At 38.2% G+C, this 21393-nt stretch overlaps 1 protein-coding gene and 1 pseudogene across 1 annotated transcript; both read right to left on the minus strand.

Annotated features, from left to right (window-relative positions):
* Positions 1 to 12229: 12229 nt before the first annotated feature.
* Positions 12230 to 12838, minus strand: LOC130712900 (uncharacterized). Its single transcript, XM_057562716.1, has one exon. It carries the CDS (start codon positions 12836 to 12838, stop codon positions 12230 to 12232), a length of 609 nt encoding a protein of 202 aa, XP_057418699.1.
* A 2533-nt stretch (positions 12839 to 15371) lies between these two features.
* On the minus strand, positions 15372 to 20178 carry LOC130710031 (uncharacterized; annotated as a pseudogene).
* Between the last annotated feature and the right edge of the window lie 1215 nt (positions 20179 to 21393).

A 21393-nucleotide genomic window follows, 5' to 3' on the forward strand; every position in this document is an offset into this window, starting at 1 on the left:
ATCTTTTTCATTATCACCTTAACAACTTAAACCCAGAAAAAAAAAATTATTTTCATCATATCATCCAACAAAACCCCATTAATCAAAGCAGAAGAAATCCACCACCAAAAACCCATCCGCCACTGGCACTACTCTTCCTTCCCCAACCTCCCCTCTGACCACCGTGAATCATCACACTCAACCTTCACCTGAAACTTCCGGCCACCACACAACCATCTTCCTACTCGCAGCTAAACCCACTCCCTGTAACCACTCCGAAAGTCTTCCTCGATCTGGTCTTCATACGCCTCCTCCGCTTCGATCTCCGTCAGAGCCACCATGTGCAAAGCCGATGCAGAGCAAATTGGTGGTGGTGGTGGTTCAGTCTTCACAGCCGCCGCAGAACCCTAAACCCAGATGGAGACGACGACGTTTGAGGATTCCGAGAGCGTTGAGCGTTGTTGATGACGGCGACGAACCCAGATCGAGGTTGGTTGCTTCCTCTTCTCGTAGATCTGGGTTGCTTCCTCTTTTGGGTTGGTGTTTTCTGGTGTTTGTTGGAGGTTGGGGGTGGTTGTTCTGACGGCGACGAACCCAGATCTAGGTTGGTTGCTTCCTCTTCTCGTCGATCTGGGTTGCAAGCGGCGGCGGTAAGCAATGTGAGGAGGAGCGTGTCGGCGGCGCTGGACACAGAAGAACATGGCGGCGGCGGCGAGGCCATGGGAGAGATGAAGGAGGTGGCTGCTGGTTTTATTTTGCTCCTTTGCAGCCTCTGTTTCTTTGCTGCTTGTTCTGTTTTTCTTCCTTTGCTGATGCGTGCTTGTTGCGTCCTGTTTGTGTACTTGGGTTTGATGAGTTAAAGCTTGAAGTTTTGTCTGAGGAATGAAGAAGTTGGAAGATGAAAATGAATTTGAGGATGAAGATGAATCTAGATGAGCTTAACCTAAATCCTTAATTAACTAATTCACTAATAAATATATTTTTTGTTTTTGAATTATTTTTTTTTAAAAAATCTAGAAACTTGCTACCACAAGTCAAAAGGTGCTTGTGCAACCTTACACAAGTTTTTACTTGTGTATGTTAAAGGCCTCCATAACTCTAAACAATTTTGTGCCTCTCTTTGATTGAAGAGAGAGAGTAATAACTCTAAACAATTTTGTGCCTCTCTTTAATTTTTATTGAAGAGAGAGAGAGAGTAATAATAAGAAACTAAAGATTTAATCCATTGCTACCACACAAAATTCTGACATATGAGTATCACAACTATTATGTGCCTCTCTTTGATTTCAAGATTAAGCGATGATAAATGATTGGTCCTTTCAACTAGCTGTGAGCAAATATCATAATGGCACGATCCAACTACTTTCATAAGTGGTTCAATTTCACTTAATGCTTTGGAAGTTAATACGTTATCTTTTAGATGCGCTTCTCAAAGTTCAGGTAGCGCATTATTGATCACAGTTTGAATCATATTATAGGTACACACTACGGTCACATATAAGCAAAAACATATATTTTAGGTTCATTCATTTAATGATACATTTAGTCATTAATAATATCACAAAATTATCCGTCATAGTGTATAAACATAAAGTATACATACTACAACAAGTAAGAAAACATTAACCACATAAATTCAACATTCAACTTCATAATAAAGTAGAGTTAAATAAAATACATAAACAATCAAAGTACCAAGAGTGCATGATTCATAATAAAGTCTTAGAGATAGCTCAAAATTTGCAGTGGCGACGACGACTTGCAGCGGTGATGTCTCATCTTCTCCTAGGGTTCAAAGGTGAATGAGAATGTTGGATTGAAATGAGAAACACTATCTTTCCCTTGGTCTTTTTTAAAAGTTTTTCGTGAGAACCCAAAATTACCCCATTTAATTTGGAGATTTAGTGAAAAATTTGTTTTATCCGTGACTCGCAGACTTGGGGTAGAATCGCAAGTCTATGCGAGTTTACCGAGACAGTAGGAGTTTGCTCGATTCTTGGAATTTGAGTTTACTTGCGAGTTGACTCGTTTTGACAACCTTGGTGGCAAGTGATAAAAAATAAAAAATAATTAAATTTAAAAAAATTATTAAAATTATGATTTTTCTCAAAATTACTTAATATTTAAATTAAAATTTATTATATAATTAGAAAAATTTTAAATAAATAGCAACTGATAATATAAAATTAGTCTCATTAATAAATTAATATTTATAAGTGAGTCGTCTTTTTACTGTTAATAAATAATAATTTTATTATAATATAAATAAAAAATAATTTTAACTAAGTAGTAGCAAGTAATAATGATAATTTAATTATTTTATATGAGTAAATTAAATATTTTCACCATTAATAAATTAGTTAATTTTTAATTAAATTAATAAGTAGCTGAATAATTTTAGCTTAGCAATAACAACTAGTAATTGATATACAGTAAATTAATATTTTAAATAATTAATATTTTTTGACTTAAATAATTAATATTATTATAAACTATATAAAATATAAATATTCAAATAATTGAATTTAGGGTTATGCTACTAAGCAAGGACTGAAATTGTTGTCCTATCCTGTCAGGATAATTCTATCTTAACTTCTCCCTCAGGCTTACTATTACACATGATAGACATGATAGGATAAGAGACATGATTGCGTTGTCCTATCCTGCTGACGCAACAAATAACAAATTAGAGCATGATATGATTATAATATTCTATCTTATCTGCTTATCTTATCAACCAAATAAAGTCTAATATAGGCCGGAAGTAATTGATAATTTAGACCCTGTTTCTAAAGCTTCATTATACAAATTTTTTGTCACAACATTAAGAACACAAGGATTACATTCCAAATCCAACCAAATCTAAGCAGGTGGATAACAAAACTTGGTAATAGGGCTTAGAAACAATCGGTTATGGTCGGATTTGGGTCGTAAAAGCCAAATCCGACCAAAACCGAAGCACAAATTTCCTGGTCCGCTTATGTCCGATGGGAGCCTCAGATTCGTCTGTTTGTGGGTTGGTCGGGTGAATAGATGATCGGGTGGGTTTCATCGGATCTGAGGGTTAGTGGACTTACCCAGAAAATTTTCTCAAGAAAAAGAAAAAGAAGAGAATAGGGGTTGGCCACAAGCTCAGCGGTGGTTTAGTGGCGGTGAAGCCAAGGAATATGAACGATATGATGACCACGCTTCCAAAGCACGATAGCTGTGGTTCTTTGTTCAAAAAATTTCGAGCTTGGATGAAGAAGGAAGCATCGTCGCAGCTTCATTGTTGCTATGGGAAGAACATTGTTTTTGTTCGGTGTTGTTTCAAATAGAGAGATAGTTAGATATTGGAGTTTCACTGTCTTTATGGACTTGTATTCACATGGAAGCCACATGATGGCATTGATAGACCTATAAGTCATAGACTAGCATAGAACTTGTGAGTAGTCAGCTTTTTTTGATAAATAAAAACTATTATATTAGTCTAACAAGACAAGGCACTGCACGTTATAGCCTATAGGTCACAAGGTCTAAAGTTTAAATTTTTAATTCATGATATTACCTTGTGTGTATAAATAATATATGCTTTCCCTTTTACATGGTCGGATTCGGGCTTTGATGGATTGATTTTTTCTCAACTGAGCCCGCCCGAATTTACCCACTCTTAACCGTTCTCTTTTACCTGTTGACCCGTCTGTAACACCCCGATTTCGGTGGCGTCACTTTAGTAACCAAAAGTAAACTTAATGCGGAAAAACGTGAATATATTTTTTTTTCCGATTATAACTAAGACAAGACTGAAATAAATAAAACCCAAGTGCGAAAAGTAATAAAACTAATATACAATATATAAACAGCCCCCGCTGTAAGTAGCAACCTCGTCACGAGTGAACCTCCAGTGACGGGTAATAGAAGAGTAGCGCCCGTAGGCAAAAGTACAAACCAAAAGAAAAGGTTAAGTGTCCGCAACACTATCCCTCAAAATGAGAATAAGCTGGCCCATCGGCCTGAAACAAGACTTCCTAAGTCCAACCAACTCTCTGTGATTCCCGTAAGGCAACCACACAAAAAGCTATAGGTGGGAAACTACCCTGTCCCGAATGAAACAAATGATGTTCAGAGCTAAGACTCTACTCCTACACTAATCCCATCTCGAGGAGCTCACACTAACACTCAATCCTACATGCTAGCGTGATCGTCGTCCGAATCTGAATCCAGAACGACTAAGTCTAGGTACATCCTCCGTCCTCCGCTCGCTATCGCGATGCGCTCCTGTTCCAGCATCCCAACTCTAGTTTCCCCCGAAGGGTGAACCGTCGTGAACTAGTCCGCCAAAGACATCTGACAAAGGGCGTTTGTTCGCCAAAGCACACACAGAAGACGCGAGGGTCAACTCCAAAGAATTATGTAAATAATAGCAAGGATAGATACCATTAAAAGATTAGCCACTTAGGCTTATAACTAGGGATAACATCCTAGGGTTGCATTATCTCATGATGAATATAAACGACGATAAATCACAGTTAACATGCCTCAAATAGAATTAACAAGTATCAAACACACTCATCACTAAGTCAGTATGCATGTTGCATGAAATGATATGCAGGTTAACCCAGTTAACCACATGCATTCCGGAAAGGGATGGACATCAAACGGATCAGCCCTAACACCAGCCACGATGGAACCATTTCGGCCCACGTGCCTCTTACACCACACAAAGGTAGCCAGATCAGCAGTAAACCCGTAGGTCTGCCATTTCGGTCTGCTACAAGAGACGTCTATAAACGCTCTTTCACGGCATTCCGGGTCTTATGACCATTTTGGAAACCGACGAGGTCCAGAGTACGTCCTGTGTTAATACCTCATTAATGTTGCATGTATGCAAAATGATTAGTCAAACAACGTCTCCGTCCTCACTCGACACGTCGCCACGTGTTCTAGGGAAGTTAAAGTCTCTAAAAGCTTACCCTAAGGTAAAGTCGATTCTGCGACCAAAAGACACACTTCATAACGACACATAGCTGCTCCAACAGCACCACAACAAACGCTGCTCCAACAGCACAATAACAAACGCTGCTCCAACAGCACAACAATAAACGCTGCTCCAACAGCACAACAACAAACGCTGCTCCAACAGCACAAAACAAACGCTGCTCCACAACAGGCACAACAACAACAAACTCAACACTTGGATCCGACGACACTCCTCGTTTTTCCAAAACTATGATTTGACTTCCAATGCCTTCCTTCGAGGTTGTTATCATTACTTAAAGATTTTGAGGTTATTTAAGGTCTTATGAATTTTCTTTATAAAATAGATTCTATTTTGTCTTATCGCAAGTCTTATACATTTTCAGGATCTCCCAATCCCAAGTCGCTTCCAGAGGATGTCTCGATCCACTAAACAAAATTAAGGCCCGAACCTCGTTCGTCCTATCAAACTTTCTCAAAACTCTCAAAATAAAATCGGCATGACCTGCCCGCTATTCTCACCATTCAGAATCTCAGATTCCAGTACAGAGCATATTTAAATCATCACAATCAACAACATGTCATATATCAATAAATCGCATCATAAACACTTAGCACTTAGCATATAAAGCATGCCCCACACATCCTAGATTACCCACATAGCACATAGCATGTAAGACAATCTCAAAAACATTCAGTAGATGAATCATCTACATTGTCAGCCGAAGCCTCAGAAAACATTTTCCAATCACACACAATCCAGTGCATAAACAATAAACAATGTCGAAAACATCGACCCTAAGCATTAACTAGAGATTCAGTGAGAAGCCCTCACCTGTAGATTCTCCAGGGTGAACTTCAAACTCTTCCTCACAAGCAAAGCGTTGCTCCTCAGGAAATTCCTCAAAAGTTCCTTTAAAGCAAAACCACAGAAATACTATCAGAATCTATCGAAAACTAAGCTATCGATACTTACTAAGGTTACTCGAAGTAATCTATACCCTAAGGTACGATAATCTAGCGCGAAAGACAAGTTTTCGGAAAAGAAAATTTTCCTCCTCCCCCCCTAATAGGGCTCGGCCACTTTGTGCAATTATGGGGCTCGATTTTTCTTCGATCAAACTTGGTTCCTATGCTTTCATAATCCGTAACTAAGGGTATTCTGAACTCGGAAAAATTATCGGATCAAAAACTGTCGCAGGGGTATTTTGGTCATGATTTTTAACTTAGAAATTTCAAAACTGAAATCCCAAAAACCAAATTTTGCAGGGACGTTACTAACGACGTTTATGACAACTAATCCTACTAACACTAAGCTAAGGCGATAGTTTTTAGCCTAAAGGTTGAAGCTTTACCTCAAAAACTCCAAAAATGGGTATTTAAGGCTAAAATTGATTCCGGCGGAATTCCGGCGACATAACGGAAAATCTAATCCGGCAGAAGTGATCTTGGGCACATATAGAAGAGGTTTAGAATCAGAAATGAAAGATTCAGGATAGTTTTGCAAAAACCCATAAACTATCCGCTCAGAAAACTCTACAGAAAAGCTATGGAAAAAGCGATCGGAGGTAAGGATTAGCGACTATACCTCGAAACCTTGAAGCAGCAACTGATTGATCGACGATCAAGCAAACGATGAAGAAAATCTTCTCTTCTCCCTCCCTTGTAGAACTCGCGGCCTTGATGAAGAAAATGGAGGAAAATTTGAGTTTTTCTTCCTTTCTTTGCTATATATAAAGGTTGGAAATTCGCGGGAAAATGAAAGTTTCGCGAATCTGATTTTTCCGGCGTCATTCTCCGTGAATTAATAGATATGTTTTGGCAAAAGAATTCCAAAACTATAAAGAGGTCTCCTTGTATTTTTGGCAACTAATGCATAGTCGGTATAAAACTATTTTACCCGATAAGTTGCTTTTTGCATCGAATGTCGGAATAGAAAACTTCCTTCTGAAGAAAGATTGAAATCATCAAGAGAAATGGGTGTACGCGTGTAGAATATTCATTTGAAGCTCTGGATAGAAAAAGTCTTCATTGTCGAGAAATTCTAGGGTTTTGAAATACCAGGGATTCGGTTTCGGCAAACTTCCGATGATTGGAATCGGACGTTCGTAGATCCTAGAGTTTCGCCTCGAAACGGTTGTGATATATGGAAAAAGAGAAGTTCTAACATTTCTCTGAAGATTTTTGGAATTAACTTCCATCGTGCCTAAAAGTGAAAATTAGCTATATACTAGGGTTTCTGACCTAGGTTTAAGCGTATAACGATCGTGCTATAACTTTTATCGACTTCGATACGATCCTTTGGCTTTTCCTGAACTTTCTCCTTCATAAATTTATTTCATTTGGTAAACTCTTGTTCAGGTTTCCTTTCACGATACATCAAGCCTAATCGTAAATGGAAATCTCTTCCACTTATTCTAAGCTTAAAAACTTGGGTCTTACACCGTCCACCCACATAAACCCGCTCACATGCAAATGTTTGACTCCGGTTTCCTCGGGTTCCGGTCGGACCGGATATTATGCCCACCCATACTTGGTAACAGAAATTAAATTAAGTCTTCTTGTATCTTTATCATTTTTGGTCAGTATGATATTTTATATTAAACAAACCTGAGTTGGACACCATTTGGGTCAGTGACATTTTCAAATTTAGCCCAATTTTGAGTTAGTTGAACCAAGTTTATTGAGCCTATGACGGTAGGACCTCTGAGGCTATTTGGTGGGCTGCATGAGCTGAGCTTCGTTTTTGTGAGGTTGCTGAAAAGAGATTGATCTGACAGAATCACACTTGATGCCATATAGGGGAAGAGTAGCACACTTGGTGTGCTAAGGGAAATGAAGGGTGAAAGATCAGATTTCAAACCTCGGTGAAGCAACTAATTTACTAACAATTAACAACTAATATTTGCCTATAAAAAAACATTTGATGCCATATGGAATATTACAATCCAGTCTAGGATCCCAATTCTTCCAAGCCAGTCTATGCTCTTAACTATTGAAAGATAATTAAGTTGTGTCCTTAATCATTAATAGAATATGTTAGGATTAAGAAGTGTCCTTAATCATTGATAGAATATGTTATGTAAATATATGCATCTCTGATTTTTTTATAGTCGCAAATTAAAGGGAAATGTTTTTTCAATTTTTGTTATAGCTACTGCAGCCGATTTCTTTTGAAATATTAGTACACAACGAGGTAGAAAGAAAGATAATAGAGAAAAATGATATATATGATGTGATAGGAAAATTGATAACTAGAAAATATAGTATATGTGAAGGTGTCAATAGTGTTGGTAGGTATAAAAGTCGTATCATTGATATACATTGGAAAACGATGAGTTTGTACTTTTTCTACTCACTCTCACATGAGATATAAATGAATAGAAAAGATAGATTTATGTGATGAATGTGATAGCAAAAGAATATAGATATATAATGAAAAAATTAGTGAAAATGAGTGGAAGGAAATATAAGGGCATGCATGGGAATATATAAAAGTTGAATAGGACGTACAGACATTAGGAAGATATTTTTTCCATTTTTCCTCACCAAACTATTTACCACCAACTCTGACTTACGCAAGAGTGCATTGGCATGCTCTTGGAGAAGAAGATGGATTCAATTGATGTGCACTAACCCCACCCAACTGATTGGTTAGCGTGGACGCATGAGGAAAACATGTCATGTTGACAAATTCAACGTGAGAGAAACTATGGATTGTGGAAACTCTGCGTCAAGGATTTGTTGGCGGCATAGAGACTGCAGAAGGCATTATGTACTGAGATACCGAGGGGAATGAAAGAGATCGACTGGAAGGAGATGAAGGAAAAGGCAGCGGGAGTGATTTGTTTGTGTGTTACAGACGAGATCGTAGTCCAAATACATGATTTTAAGACTCCACATGAGGTTTGGACTAAACTGGAGGCCAAATATCAGTCCAAGACCATGATGAGAAAATTGTTTGCTCAACAAAAGTTGTACACTCTGAAGACGCAGGAGGGAGCCAATTTGGAGAACCATCTCAACCAATTCAACGGCATAATTGCTGATTGTGCCAAGTTGGGGGTGGAGATCACCGATGATGCGCAAGCAGTTATCTTGTTGTGTTTGTTACCGCATTCCTATGATCACTTGGTGACTACTCTTACTTACGGGAAGGACTCCATCAGCCTTGAATTCATCGTTACTACAATGCAGTCTCATGCTGAGAGATCCAACAATGCAGGGGAAGGAAGTTCAGGTGATGGATTGTTTGCAAAGGGAGGTCAAGATCGCAAAAGGAAGAAAAGTAAGTCTGCTGAGAAGAACACCGTAAAGAAGAAGCGTAGTAAATTGAAGCAGAGGAAGAACACAAAGTGTTTTAACTAAAAGCAGGTGGGCCATTGGAAGAATGAGTGCCCTAATTCCGCAAATTTTGTTCAGATTGATGATTCTGGTAGTGAAGCAGATTTGCTTTCAGTATCGACTGCCAAAGGCACAAAGACTTGTGTTCTTGATTCTGGGTGTTCTTATCACATGACTCTACACCGAGAGTGATTCAATTCGTTTTAGACGGACAATTTTGGACATGTTAATTTGGGTGATGACAAACCTTGTGACATCACAAGCACAAAAAAAAATCAAAGTTGCTATGGATCATGGTGGCTCGCGGGTGCTGAATAACGTGAGATATGTTTCAGAACTAAGGAAGAATCTGATTTCCTTGGGAAATCTTCAGGCGAATGGGTATTCATTATAGTCTAAAGGAGGGAAGGACATCATAAAAGTCACTAAAGGTGCAATGGCAGTGATGGCAGGGAATCAAACTGCAGGGAATATTTACCGCTTGTTGGGGAGCATTGTTGTAGGTGATGTTGCATTATTTGAGGATGACAATGATGCAACAAGACTTTGGCATATGCGTCTGGTTCATCGTAGTGAGAAAGGGATGATGGCACTTCATGAGAGGAATCTATTTGAAGGGTGTTCGTAGTTACAAATTGGACTTATGCGAGTCTTGCGTGCAATTACGGTTCTCGCACAGGACAGATGTCGAACGCGATGCTGGGACAACCGGTTCGACAACTGACTAATAGTAACAAAACCAGAAAAATAATAAAGTAGAACATAGAAGATTGGTAACCCAGTTCGGTGAAACTTCACCTACGTCTGGAGGGTTTGCACCCAAAGAAAGGAAATCCACTATCTCAAGATTCAGGAATTACAGACACTCATGAACACCACAGTTCATAGTTCACTTCCTAATCTACCCAAGTGTATTTCTACTTAGTATCTCAACCTAAGTATGAGAGCCTCTCTCCCTTTCTCTCAATCACTGCCACAGTGATTGGTAACAAACAATCAACAATCAGAGTTTGAATGTAATCAAACACACAGAACCCTTCTTTGCTTTATAGAATCAGTGAGCAAAGAGGATTCATAACTAACAAAGGATAAAGAACAATGAACAACCCTAAAACACTTGATCTCTCTCTCTATTAGCTTCAGTGGTCTTCAAGCTTTAGGTCTTCATCCTTTATATAGACTTCAACAGCAGCAGGTAGGCACTAGGGTTTGCTTGGGCTGAAGTAACAGATTGCAACAACAAATCTAAACTGAATCTCCAAGATATTGTTGCAAAATTCAAACGTAAAGATAGAAACCAATCTTTTAATAAAGATTGTTTCAACAAATAACAACCCACAAATCAAAACCCTTCTGGAACAGCTACTTGATCCTCAAGTAACTATAAAAACATATCTTCATAAAATCTTCAAGGGCCCACAAAATCAAACTTAAGCAAAGGACTAATGTCCTACCTTCACGAAATCAGATGCCACGGCATTTGCTTCGACAATCAGTTGTTTTTGACAAAATGCATGACAAAATGTACCAACATTGCGTGTTGGTCAAACAATATCGTGTTCGTTTTAAGACTGTGCAACATGTTACGAAGGGGATCCTTGATTATGTTCATTTAGATGTGTGGGGACCTAGTAAAGAGGTCTCTATTGGTGGATCCCGGTACTTTGTAACTTTTATTGATGATTTTTCTCGGAAAGTTTGGGTGTATTTCATGAAGCATAAATCTGAAGTCTTTGAGAAGTTCAGATTGTGGAAGGCTGGGGTGGAAAATTACACAAGGATAAAAACCAAGTATCTACAATCAGACAACGAAACAGAATACACAGATGCAAAGTTCAAGAGGTTTTGTGAAGAACATTGTATTCAGAGGCATTATTGAGTAAAGAAAACACCACAACCGAATGATGTTACTGAGAGGATGAATCGATCTCTCACAGAGAATGCAAGGTGTCTTCGATTGCAGGAAGGACTTCCTATAGGTTTTTGGGCTGAGGCAATGAACGTGGCTTGCTATTTATTCAACAGGTCTCCAAGAGCTTCATTGGATAAAAAGGTTGCGGAGGAGGTGTGGATAGGTGAACCCATTAATTTAGAAAATTTGAGAATTTTTGGGTGTCCAACTTTTATGCATGTTTACAGTGATGAGCGATCCAAATTGGATCCCAAATCCAAGAAGTTTATTTTTCTTGGCTACACCAAGGGGGTGAAGGGGTTCAGATTGTGGGATCCAATCTTGAAGAAGGCAGTTCATAGCAGAGATGTTGTATTTGATGAGAAGTCTATGTTGAAGAAGGTGGATTCAGAAAAGGAGTCTACTTTAGTGGCTGGCACTTCCACTGCTGGGAAGATTCGGGTTGCAGTTAAGCCATTAACAAAGAGTTCTATGCAGGTAGTACACGAGGAGCGATCCAGTTCAGGTTCTGATACTGAAACCGAAGGAGAACCAGTTGATTCAGGTTGAGCACATGAGTATAGTCTTGTGCGTGATAGAGAATCACGTCAGAAAAACCTTCAGTCAGATATGAGAACCACGCCAGAAAAACCTCCAGTCATATATGTGTTTGAAGAGATGACAGCTTATGCACTTCTTACTAGTTCTGGAGATCCGTCTACTTTCCGTGAGGCTATGTCTTGCCCAACGAAGGAGAAGTGGATGAGTGTTATGGTGGAGGAGATGGAATCCTTGAAGAAGAATCAGACTTGGGATCTAGTTTAACTTCCTAAAGGGACAAAGGGTCGAAAACAAGAAAAGAAACGAAAATAGAGCAATGGAAGCATACATATATCAAATCTGTCATATCATGTAGCGAGGTCAAGCACAACCTCGTTAATAAAACTAGCAAACACCTCGTTTTCCAACTCCAGAATCAATTGTTGTGTTTCTTCATCAGAGTCATTGTTCCATTCCTCACACTTGTCCATCTCCCAAATGTAAGCCCATCTTCTTTCTTTAAGAGATTGGTCTGAAATCATTAAGGCTTATAGGTGACTCCTTCTTCGAGACTACGGCTAAGAATGAAGCATTACACCCCCTTGGCCACACACCATTAGCATGAAAGTCATCCATCAATATTTTGACATCCTGTTGTAAAAGATACCAGAAGGACTTGATGAACTTGAAGTTGAACCCATCTGGACTTAGGCTTTTATCACCTTCACAATCCCAAACTACTTCCCTTATTTCCTCCATATCAAATCTAGCTGTAAGGAAGTCATTATCAGCAGAGGATTGTTGGCTAAAGGGCACCCCATCCATCCTTGGAGCCATCCACGTGTCTTTCTCAAATCTGCATTTGAAGAAATCATGTACATGCTCCTTGACTACAACCGGTTCCACTACCCAAGTTCCATTGTCAAACAAGCCAACTAGGGAATTTTTCTTTCGCCTCCATTTAATGATTGAGTGGAAATACCTCGTATTTGCATCCCCTTCCTTAACCCATCTAGACCGGAACTTTTGGTACAAAAGGGATTCGTTGAGTTTAGCTAGCCTCCAAAAATCAGATTGTAGGTTTTTCCTGAAGAGAGGGCCTTCTTGATTCACCTTCTTCCTCTGCATTTCTATCGAGACCTTCTAGCTTGAGAGCAATTTCTTTCCCTTGATGGTTCAAGTCACCAAACATTTCCAAGTTCCACTTTTTCATGCGAGCCTTAAGAACTTTCAATTTCTCCTTTAAGACAATGTAGGCTAGCCCATACTTCCTCCACAAACACTTTAAGCCTTGGGTCCTCAAGCCAACAATTGAGTGTACGGAAGGGTTTTGGTCCCCAATCATGATTTGAGATGCGAACAATGAGGGGGAAATGATCTGAGAGGTCTCGGTTCAGAATCCGTTGGTAGCTATTTAGCCACGCCCCCAACCAATCTGTAGAAACCAGAGCCCTGTCAAGGCGGCTCATGGCTTGGCCATTAGGGCGGAACCAGGTAAATCTCCTTCTCGTCAATGTATGTGTGCCAGCTCCAGGGAATTGATAAAATTATTGAATTCTTCCATGTCCCTTCAAGAGGTTTCAGGCCCAGAACCGGAAAAATGGCTAGTTCCCCGTCTCTTCTCCGCTTATCTAACAAAGTTTAAGTCGCCGATCTAGCACCATATTGAGGTACTACAAGAAAGATGTCCAAACTGTCAACTCCCACCATTGAGATCGCTTATCCTCCAGGTTGCAAGGGGCATACATATTAGTGATGACACATGGGATATCTCGTTCTTCCCATACTCCCCGAAGGCTCATGAAGTCGTTGCCAAATTAGCACTCCTCCAACTTGAACACACTTGACTGCAAAACACAGAGTAACCCAGCCCCTCGGTTAACAGAAGGACAAAATCTCCAGTCAAAGTCTGAGTCGCTCCAGATGGCCTTGCAGAGATTAGAATCGATACTCTCTAGTTTGGTTTCCTAGAAGCAAGCAAATTCCACCCTCTCTTGGTTGATGAGATTTCAAATTAACCTCCATTTAATTTGATTTCCCAAGCCCCTAATGTTGTAGCTCAGAATAATCATGGATTATCTCCATTAACCTCATCCGCTTGGTCATTGTTGATGACCAAACCCTCAGCATCCCTTTGTTCCAAAGAAATAATTCTATCTATGACCTTTCGTTCATCTCCTCAGTAATAAACGCCCAATTCCTTGGCCAGTCCCCACAAATTTCTTGCTTCTGCCTCCAAATTATTCGCCCAGAACAGTCGATTGCAACTCATGATCTCAAAATCAGAGAGGGAAGAACTGAGACAATGAATTCGAAATCTAACCTTTCTCCTCTTTGCGGCTTGGCTTAAGCTTATGGGGTTTCTATTGACCAGTTACACAACTTGCTGCTCGTGAAAACTCTCCCTCGAAGAGCTTCTTACTTGCAACGCCCACTGTCCATCGTCATTAGTCATCGGGTCTCCAAGTTCTGTTACACGTGTTTGGCACCTGGTTCCCAAATCCTCCTTAACCATTAATGAAATATGTTCTGTAGAAATATGCATATCTAATTTTTATAATAATCGCCCAATAAATATTTTTTCAATTTTTGTTGTAGCTATTGTAGCCGCCTTTTATTTTTGTTGAAATATTAGTGAAAAATTTAACGGAAATGTGTGGAAGAAAATATAAGGACATGCATGCGAATATATTAAGGTTGAATAGGACATTAGGAAGACATTTTTTCATTTTCTCCTCAGCAATCTATTCACCACCAACCTTGACTTACGCTAGAGTGCATGGGCATGCTGTTGGAGAAGAAGATGGCTTCAATTGATGTGCACTGACATGATCTAACCGATTGGTTAGTGTGGACGCGTGAGGTAATCAGGTCATGGAGACATCAATTTTCCCTTCAAGGAGAAAGATCGACCGAATCACCATGACACACTATTTCATGAATTTGGGGATCTTGTCATTTACTAATGAATGTTAATTCTGCCTCACAATAGGAATGAGGTGAGATAAAGACCAAAAGAAGAGATGTGATCTAGACTAACAAAGGGGAAGGATTTTTTTTCACGAAGTGAACTTTGGAGAGATTGAATTCTCAACCAAAGAGATTCAAAGCCCGGTCATTTGAAAGTAAAGTGAACATGTGGTTTCTAACATCTACTCTCCTATATGAAGATCACAGAACCTAAAACTATCATGCAACCAACCGACACCACATGACTACTAGTGTCCTAGTTTGGGAATCATGTCTTTAACTCGTTCAACCATAAAAATACACCTAAATACAAATAATCATCTAAAGTACATAAGGAATATGCCGCCAACCCTGATAAGAACATATAAAAGAATAGGTTGCCAACCCTTTTAATGAGTTTGCCTATATATAATGATGAGATTAAGTCGTCTAATGATGATGTGATCTCTCATTTTAGTTGAGATTTAAAGTGCTTTTATGATGTAATTGATATTGAGCAATATAAGAAAGAGCTACGAAAGTTATAAAACGTATGTTCACTTGTATTCTAAAAGTGGAATGTGAAACATATTGTTTCCATCTCGGCCACCTATATGGTTTATTACGAGAACACCCGCGGATATATGCTAACTCTACATGCCTATCTAAGCAATGCATTAAGGGAAACATGCATGAAAAGAAAAACCATAACTAAAACCAAATTTATCTCTATTCCAAAATTTAGCCGCCCGCATCCCCAAGACAGGGATAAAGGGTCGAAAACAAAAAAAGAAACGAAAATAGAACAATAGAAGCATACATATATCAAATCTGTCATATCATGTAGCGAGGTCAAGCACAACCTCGTTAATCAAACTAGCAAACACCTCGTTTTCCAGCTCCAGAACCAATTGTTGTGTTTCTCCATCAGAGTAATTTTTCCATTCCTCGCACTTGTCCATCTCCCTAATGTAAACCCCTCTTCTTTCTTTCACTTCCCAACCCAAATACACTTCTTTGGGCTGCCCTCTTATCCAATCCTCAGCTACCTCGCAAAGTTGAAGCTTCTTCGAATGATCAATGTCGTTGTTATTATTATCATTCTGCTCTGCTTGAAGTAGTCAAATAGCAGGTTCTCTGCCTCAAAAATCAAACAATTGTAAGGAATTGAGGTTTTCATGAAGCTAACAAGGTCCCGGGCATTGTCATTAACGTTGTTTGAACATTTGTTTGCAGAATGGTTATTATTATGTAGTGCAATATCATCTAGTTCTGAACGTGCGATCCTTTTCTCTAAAGCCACAGGCTTCAGTGAAGATACACTTCTAAAATGTCGTCTCTTTTGCATATGCTTGTGTTTGGCTCCTGTGGAATTTAAATGGGGCTTCATCACTTGTTCATCTTCAAATGGGAAATCTAGCACAGATACTGGACTGAATTGTTCCTTCTCACATGGCCAATCCTGTTTCATCAGAGCAAATTACTTATTGATTTCCTGTTTGTTATTTTTTTGTCAATTGATTTTCTGTTTGAGAAAAAGAAATCAAAGTTTTCCTACTTAGACAAAACTTGCAAGTTTTGTCAGCCCACTTATTTTTTTTTATTGATTTAAGAAGAAAATAATAGGCCCATCACAAGCCCACTTATTAATCATTTCATAAGTGAATAATATTTCCACCTAAGATATGCTGAAGTTCAAGACAAAAAAAAGAAAGATATGCTGAAGTTCAATGTTGATAGATCTTTTAAAGGAAGTCAGAGAATGAGCGGAATCAGTGGGGTTTTGTGAAATAATGAAAAGGAAATGCTCATTTTTTCCTCTAAAGCAATGGGTGTTCTTTGAGCTTATGATGTGAAAGTGCAAGCCGTTTGCATGCTTTGCTTTTCTGTCAATAATTTTGTTTGCTAAATGAGAAAGCAAATTTGAAATTCATTTAAAATAATAAATTATGTAACCTTTTAAACTAATTTATTATGATTACTGATGCATGTATTAAAAAAATTACACTGTCAGTATATTAAAATTAAACTCATAAAATTGTCCCTTTTAAAAAAAAGTTATCCTTGTATAATATTTTACTGGACAAATTTATATAATTAATTATTTTACAAAAAGTATTTGAATTATTCCTGTTTTCTATATTCTCCACATTTTCCTTCTCTTTTTATTTTGTTCCCAATATAGCACTAATAATTTTCTACTTATTAAATAAAGAATATATTTTATGTTTTTATAATATTAAACGTACTTTTTTTGTTATATGTTATAAATAAATAATTTTTGTGAGATGTATTGGAGAATATCGAAATCAAATAATACGAGTAAATATTGCAAGACAGTCCGGACTCCGGAGTCGTTCACGGATGTGTAACAGACTGTTATCAGACTCGGACCGGACCGGCCGGTTGAACCGGTCCGACCGTGAACCGGTAGCATGGCCGGTTCAAGTCACTGATCAGATCGGGCATGCAATCGCACCGTTACGAACCGGAGTGAACCGGCCGGTTTTACGAAAAACCGGTGACTCGGCCGGATTTGAATGAACCGGTGAGTCATTTAATGAGGAAAAGAAGAGGATTTTTTTGAAAGTTGAAAAGAAGAAGATGAAAAGCTTGATTCTTTATCCCCATTCACATCAGATGAGAAGAAAAAATGAAGAAATTGGATTTTTTTCTCATCATTCACATTGTTTCTCAGTTCATACGTTTGTAGGAATTATTCTCTCTCTGTACTGTATGTAATGAAGAAGAAGGAAAAAGTGAGATCTGAATCTGGAACAACAGATCAAGGAAAGAGTTGTAGAGAAACATATTTTTAGATCTATTTTTCTGAGATTGTGAAGAGAGAGAGGGAGATGCACGTTTGCCAAAATGTGGCAGTAATATGAGGAGATTATGCTTTACAGCTGTAATGGCCGGTTCAAGTTCAAGTTTTCATAGTGACCAAAAAAAAAGTTCAAGTTTTCATTGAATATAATATCACTAACAAACAAAGGACAAGTCAAAATTATGTCAACAACACATATTAATTGGGCCAAAGTATACAAAATGAGACTTGGGCCTGTTACCATCTTCATACTATTAGGATTGTTTAAAAAAGAAATCTTGGACCAGCAACATATACGTAGAAACCAATAATATATAATACAAATATATAATAAAAAATCATAATACTTTATTCATAAATTATAAAAAATATATTTTATATACTAATAAATTCGATTGTTATTTGGATAAAATATTCAATTTTATAGAGTATGAATTTATTCAATAATATTATCTTATTATATTATACATTTTGAATATTTTGTAATGTACACCGAGTCAAACGGTTCAACCAGTGACCCAGTGGTTGAACCATTGACTCATTGACTCAGTGTCTCGACCGAATCGATCACCGGTCCGAGTCTGATAACACTAGTAACAGTGTGAATACTGTAACGGTGTCACAGTGTGTCCCTACCTAGCTTCGTCATGCTCAGAAATATTAGATGAAATCAGAAGCATCTTTCCCAAACTACCCCTATATTTGAATGGTGTCTGCATGCGACTGTGACCACTGTAGTGTCAGCCATTGCAGTGAATTTCAACGCCGCAGATGGCGCTTATGGCCACCATGGTAACTTTGAAACACTCACCCAAATTAATTGCAATGTACTCATTGCAGTGAATTCAGCGCCGCGGATGGAGTATAATGATAATGATTAAAAAAAAAACATATTGAAGCAAAAAAGGAATTCACAAAAGTCCAATAATCAAACAATGAATTTCTTCCTTATGTTTCCTTATGTAAAATAAAAAAAGAATATAATGGTTTCAAAAACAAAAGAGTGAATATAAGAAAATAATAAATGTTCTTCAAAACTTTGTAAGCCATTTTCTATAAATAACATTAATTTTTTAAGCGATCTTTTGAAACTATTTTTTCTTAACTAAAAAATAATAATTTTAAAAACCAAAGATCCTCAAAATACCCCCTAAACAGTTTTCTCGGATCTCACTAGTTTAATGTGTTATAATTTTTTTTATTTAATCTCATTCTAGTATATTTATAAAAAATTAATTAGCGATTTTATGAAATTTCTAACTAAATTATCACAAATATCACTATTCTAAGATTGGGTTAAAATAGGTTATGGGGTAAGTTAGACCACCTATTTAATATAATTGTGATGGTTAATATAAAATTTACACTAATACTACTATTCAATTATATTGTCTCACATCTTTCCAATGTACCAAAAAAATTATATTATGTCACATATGAACAATAGTCATTCATTTTTTATTTTTACTAGAATATATATATATATATATATATATATATATAATATCTGATTTTGCAGAAATTAATTGAGTGTATTAGTTAATACTCCGTGGTTAACTAGTATAATTAGTATAATTCATTTTATGTGTCTCTCAAGCTGTACGTGGTTTCATCCAAAAAATCATAAAGATAGTTGGAAAAAAAAAAAACTAACCACGGTTTTGATTCCTTCTATCTTATGGCGTGGCGCATCCTCTTCCTCTTTGGCGTCATTTTCCGTGGAGCTATCACAAAAAGTGAAATCGCTCTCCCCCCAGCTATCATTATTACTACCACTACCTGAACTCGTGGTGGCAGTGAGCGTTGTCGTCGTGGTCTCCTCATCCAACGACATCGTTTTGTGATAATCCCGTTCCTTCAGTAGTAGCTCGCGAAATGAACATCTCTTTGAGACACCTCCACTTCCGTCTTCCTTCGCCGCCGCTTTTCTCCAGAAGCTTCTGCTCAACAGCCTCCTCGAGAAGCTTCTAGAAAGAGCAACACCACCTTTCTTCACTTTGTTCTCACTCTTTTGCTTCAATGGCAGTGACTTTATTGCGTTTATCACAACTTCAGAAGCTCTCTGAAGAGCTAACGACATGGTTGAAGAAGAAGAAGAATTGGATTGTTGTCGAGGAAGCGTGTTCCTCTTCTTGCGTTGGAGCTTCGGATCTCTAGAGAATCCAACGGTGGTGCAGCATTGTCGGCGCGGCAACGATTTGAAACCGCTAGATGAACACGAGCTCAGATCGTCCCTCAGATAGTCCTTCAGCAAAAGTGGAGAAGGACGTTTGGTGATTTTTACAAGTGAAGAATGATCACAAAAGGTTTTGCTACAACTAGGAGCCATATTAGAAGAGAAAGCTTGTAGCATGTAGAAAGAGAGAGAAGAAAGCAATTATGCAAATGTGTGTATGGTGAAGAACTATAGGTACTCGAAGGGGTTATATATATTGTTGGAGAGCGGAATAGAGGAGAAAGAAGGAAGAAGGTTCGAAAGGGAAGATTTCAAATCTCAAGATAGTCCGTGAGATAAAAATAATACTACTTGAGAAGAGAGTGAACTGAAAGATACTGGCCAGGATCGAAAATATTAACGTGAGAACTCTGAGGGAGAGCAAAGAAGAAGAAGCTTGGAAGGTTCTAAGATTGTAATCCTAGTGCGTGATGAAATTTGAATCTCAATATATTATTGATTATTGGCTCTATTTGAACCTTGTTGGGTACTGTATCCAGCTATGAGAGTAAACTATTATGATACTCTCCAGGTTTGGACTGCCAATGGACCTGTTATTGACCCCTATCAAACAATATATCGCTGCACGGGCTTAGACACGTGCTCACATGCATGCTTGTGATCTCATCTCTAGTTCTATAGTTGACTTGCAAGTTCCGACAGCAATCTCGTGGCTTTCTCTTTCCCTATTTATTCCCTCATTAATGTTTCACTTTTAAAACATTTCAAGCATTTTCAAATTTGCAAATGTTAGTTTTGGCTAAATTGCACTTTTGGTCCCCCACGAACGCTATACGTGCAACCTTGGTCCCCAAACTTCAAAAATCGCATACCGCATCCCCAACGTTTATCTCCGTTAACAATTTTCGTCCCACACCTCTTTTCCGTCCATAAACTAACGTTTTTGCTGATGTGGCTTTTTTAATTTAAATGTAAAATGCAAAAATATTTTTTTATTAATTTCTCCTTCTCCTACAACCATGCTTCACCATCTTCATCTTTTCTTCACTAGAACTCTGAAATTTTATCCAAAACCAACCCAGAAACATTATCTCTGTTCTGTACTAGGGCAAGCTTACGTAAGAGAAAGACAAAAAGTAAACCCTAGCAGAGCACTAAAATAGCAAAACTACCATAAAAGGAATATTCTCATTAATGCTGAAAAAGTTGGTTTCATACAAGTGGATGACCTCCCCTTTTATAGAGGGTGTGGTCATTGTTCTGGATCTTTCCTATATTTGGGCCTGACAATCAGGGCCCAAATCCCCGTACATATAAGACAAATCCAAAGGAATCTTCCAGCTGGCTTGTGGGTCCATCACCTAAGGGAGGGCAATGAAGCTCGTCATGTTGCCTTTCCCGCCTTGGCTATCGTCAATGGTTTGTTGTTCATTTTGGGCGGGACATAATCTTCTTTATGTCCCGCCCAGTCCACATGCCCCCAAGACATGAGACTCGAGTAGAGAGTTGAAATGTCTTCATCATGTTACCTAGTAGTTCGCCTCTATTGTTTATTCGTTCATCGCCATTTTACCTTCGTTGTTACATCGCCATTTTCACGCTTCGCCACCTTTGTTGCCGTTTCAAAGATATGTCGCCATTAATCATAACCGTCAACCACGTCTTTTCAACTGTCGCACGTATCCTTATTTTCCGGGATTTCGTCATCATTTGTTATAAATGCAATCTTCA

This window comes from Lotus japonicus, chromosome 4 (assembly GCF_012489685.1).
Source record: "Lotus japonicus ecotype B-129 chromosome 4, LjGifu_v1.2".
In the NCBI taxonomy this organism is placed as follows: domain Eukaryota; kingdom Viridiplantae; phylum Streptophyta; class Magnoliopsida; order Fabales; family Fabaceae; genus Lotus; species Lotus japonicus.

What these genes read in the sequence shown, in the direction of transcription:
- LOC130712900 (XM_057562716.1), bottom strand. Translation starts at nt 12,838, where the DNA reads ATGCAGAGGAAGAAGGTGAATCAAGAAGGCCCTCTCTTCAGGAAAAAC.